This window comes from Camellia sinensis, chromosome 12 (genome assembly GCF_055761805.1).
Source record: "Camellia sinensis isolate YWXY chromosome 12, ASM5576180v1, whole genome shotgun sequence".
In the NCBI taxonomy this organism is placed as follows: domain Eukaryota; kingdom Viridiplantae; phylum Streptophyta; class Magnoliopsida; order Ericales; family Theaceae; genus Camellia; species Camellia sinensis.
Window position 1 is genome coordinate 25546541 of NC_138972.1, and position 3618 is coordinate 25550158.

The 3618-nt window shown below is 40.0% G+C and overlaps 1 protein-coding gene across 1 annotated transcript; it reads right to left on the reverse strand.

Annotated features, from left to right (window-relative positions):
• Positions 1–776: 776 nt before the first annotated feature.
• Positions 777–2837, reverse strand: LOC145803449 (uncharacterized). The gene is made up of 6 exons (XM_082896718.1): positions 2583–2837; positions 1804–2529; positions 1688–1747; positions 1535–1585; positions 1357–1408; positions 777–829 (listed from the first exon to the last, which is right to left on the reverse strand). Exons 1-6 carry the CDS (start codon positions 2835–2837, stop codon positions 777–779), a joined length of 1197 nt encoding a protein of 398 aa, XP_082752844.1.
• Between the last annotated feature and the right edge of the window lie 781 nt (positions 2838–3618).

A 3618-nucleotide genomic window follows, 5' to 3' on the forward strand; every position in this document is an offset into this window, starting at 1 on the left:
TGCCTCGCCTCTAAGAAAGAGAATTTTCAGAGTAATTGTTGCATAACGATATTAGTTTAACGCAAGCACCTCATTTAAGGTTTTCGAAATCACCCGAGTGTTCAGTTCTCAAGTCCAAAATGGTGAATTTGAATGCCCTATGATTTTCTTCCTATTTCTCTTTCTTTTCTTTAACTTTCTCTTCTCGCTCTCAAGAAGAATGTTTCTGGCTAACTTTCTCTGTCCTACTCTATTTCGTTCTGGGAACTGATTTCCTTAGGCCACCAATTGTTTTCATTAGCTTAAGTTGCCTAGTTTAACTCAAATTAACCTTACTTAGCCTCTAAGAAATAGAATTTTCTAAGTAATATTAGTTTAACGATATTAGTTTTGCTTAGTCATCTCAGTTAAGGTTTTCTAAATTACCTAAGTGTTCAATTCTCAAATCCAAAAAGATGAATTTTAATTCCCTTTGATTTTCTTCATACTTCTCTTTCTATTCTCTAACTTTCTCTTCTAGCTCTCAAGAAGAATGTTTCTCTCAAACCTTCCCTGTCCTTCTCCATCCTTCTCTATTTTGTTCTAGGAACTAATTAGCTTAGGCCACCAATGGTTTCATTAGCTTTAGTGGCCAAGTTTAACTCAAACTAACCTTGCCTCTCCAAGAAGTAGAGTTTTCTGTGTAATTGTATCTTACCGGCATTTTTTTTTTTTTTTTTTTTTTTGGGTGAATAAGAGATAAAATAAAACCAGAAAATTACACAACTACAAGGGGCATACCCCAGGACCTAACACAGCTATACAGGAAACAAAACCAAAAGCCCAACAACCTGTACACCATCCCTATAATCTAGCAATAGGAAGAGTGAACAAGAAATATAAACATTTATAGCAGCCTAGACGAAAAGGGAAAACAAAATGAAGCATTGATCCAGGAGGCTACGGCCTTGACAAAGAACCTCCAGCAACTGTAGCACCAAGCAAGATAGATGACCCTGGACACTGTATCCGCAGGGGCACGAGCCAAAACAAAACAAAATTCCCTACACAGCCCGTAGGGATAGGAAATAGAATCCAAAACAAAAACTAACCTGTTAAGATATGTGCAACCCGAAACATGGTTGCTAGGAAAACTATTAAGAACACAAAGAAGCACAAAGGTACTCCTACACAGCCCGTAGGTATAAGCTAAATACGCTATAAAATTATGTAAATAATACAAAGAAAAACAACTGATTTTCTCCCTCATGTAGCACAGCAAGGCGCTAGCAGCAGCCATCACCATGGTACAAACACACCCTACAAACTGCCACCCGAATCTGTGCAGAATGTATTCATCACCCCTCCACGCCATAAAGCAAAGATACCAGCAGCAACCTCCTGTAACTGCACTGTAAGCAGCACCACACCTCCTCACCAACAAGTGAGCCTGTCGAAAATCATAAAGGAGAAGAAATAACAAACACACAGTATAGGAGCTCTCCTCACTCGACCCACAACACAGCATGTCTCTCCACTCCATATATGATCTCACATCACTAGGCCCACAACTCACATGATACCTCGAAAGAATCAGAAAGACATTATACTTGAAAGCTCCAAAAACCTGCACAAACCATATATAAGATATAATAAAAATTAGCGCAAAACATGTGTGCTGTCTCTCATCACTCAACCCACAATGTCTAGAAATATTTTGGTTGCTCACAACACTCAACCCTCCATTCGGGCACTTCAATCTGGGAGATGATTTAGGATTCATGATAACCTGCAAAAGAGCACCCAGTTAGTAAACCCCACAATAGTTGCTCACCATCACTCAACCCTCAATGTAGGTAACCTCATAACACTCATTCTCCTGCCATCTGCAATAGTATGGTGCTGCTGCATGATTTTGGGAGGAAGATTCCATTCCTCCAAAAGCCAATTATCACCTGCAGAAATTTTAACATTTTCCATAGAAAGAAGCCTACCCCTAACCATTTGGATAATAGAGTTAGTAACAACCTCTTCAGGCTTTTGGGCCTTATTGAAGATCCTACTATTCCTCTCCATCCAAATGTGGTAGACAGTGCAAAGAAATGATAGCTTCAGAATCACCATTTTCAAGGAGGTACCACTGGTGGATCTAACAGCAAAATCAACAGTTTCCAACCAAGGCAAAGAAGGCCAATTAGACTTACACTTGGCAAGGATACCACCCCAAATCCTAGAAGAAAATATACACCTAAAAAAAAGATGGGAATGATTCTCCTCAGGATCTTGACAGAAAGGGCAGTAAGGAGTTGTAACAAGACCACAAGTTTTAAGTCTATCACCAGTATTAAGTCTCTCATTGGTGGCTAACCAAGCAATAAAACTAACCCTAGGGATTGAAGGGGGACCCCAGATAAGTTTGGACCAAGTGACTTTAGGGCCCTTATCCCTCCAACAATCCCAAACTGACTGGATAGAAAAGTTACCATCAGCAGCCAAACTCCATACCGGAGTATCAGAAGAGCCAAAGGAAGGTAGAAGAGATAAAGGGGTAGAAGAGATCCACTCCTTTATCTCCCAAGAGAAACAGGCCACTTCTAAGAACTATTAGAGACTATAGAGCTAACCTTGGTGCTATCAGGAAGATTAGTGTCATAAAGAATTCTAGGACCAAACCTGTGCCACAGCGAACCAAGCGGGTGCCAATTGTCATGCCAAAGGAATACATTTTCCCCATTACCAATTTTGAATTTGATGTGAGGATAGATTAAATGCCTGAGAGACAGGATTTTCCTCCAGACCCATAAGGGATCACTAGGAGTCCTAACAGCCCAAAAGCTCCTCCCTTTAAGCAAGTAAGCCTTGACCCATTGGCACCACATGGAACAATCACCCCCAGAAAACAAGTACCGACATTAGTTTAACGTAAGCACCTCATTTAAGGTTTTCTAAGTCACATAAGTGTTCTGTAACAAAAAAGTCACATAAGTGTTCAATTCTCAAGTCTAAAAGATTGAATTTGAATTCTCTTTGATTTTCTTCCTATTTCTCTTTCTTTTGTATGACTTCCTCTTCTACCTCTCAAGAAGAATGTTTCTCTGTAACTTTCTCCGTCCTTCTCTATTTTGTTCGAGAACTAATTAGCTTAGGCCCCTAATTACTTCGTTGGCTTAAGTGGGCAAGTTTAACTCAAACTAACGTTGCTTAGCCTCTAACAAAGAAAATTCTGAGTAATTGTAGCTTAACGCTAGTTGTTTAACTTAAGCACCTCTTTTAAGGTTTTCAAAATGACCTAAGTGTTATGTTGTCAAGTACAAAAGGATGAATTTGAATACCCCTTCATTTTCTTCCCATTTCTCTTTCTTTTCTCTAACTTCCTCTTTTAGCTCTCAAGAATTCTGCTTTAAAGTGAGTTACAGTGATAGCCACGCCTCGGTGGTACAGTGGATGAGAGCTTGATGTTTCTTTCAACCATTCTTGGTTGTTGGAATGCTATGCTCAGAAGGCTTTGATTGGGTGGAAGATTCGTGGGTTTGGTTTGGGATAGCAGCTTCGAATCAGTTCGTGCATATGGTCTGACCTGTGTCGAGGCCTGGGTTTTGTATCCCAGTTGTTTCGACTATTAATGGCTACAGATGAAAGGAGGTCGTCCATGGGTGGTCT

Bases quoted from the DNA above. Each gene is read 5' to 3' on its own strand.
- LOC145803449 (XM_082896718.1), bottom strand. From the start codon at position 2,837: ATGTGGTGCCAATGGGTCAAGGCTTACTTGCTTAAAGGGAGGAGCTTT. The intron at 2,530-2,582 runs GTTAGCTCTATA...TTCTCTTGGGAG, and splicing joins ATCTTCCTGATAGCACCAAG to ATAAAGGAGTGGATCTCTTC. The intron at 1,409-1,534 runs GTGAGTTGTGGG...GATTTTCGACAG, and splicing joins TGATTCTTTCGAGGTATCAT to GCTCACTTGTTGGTGAGGAG.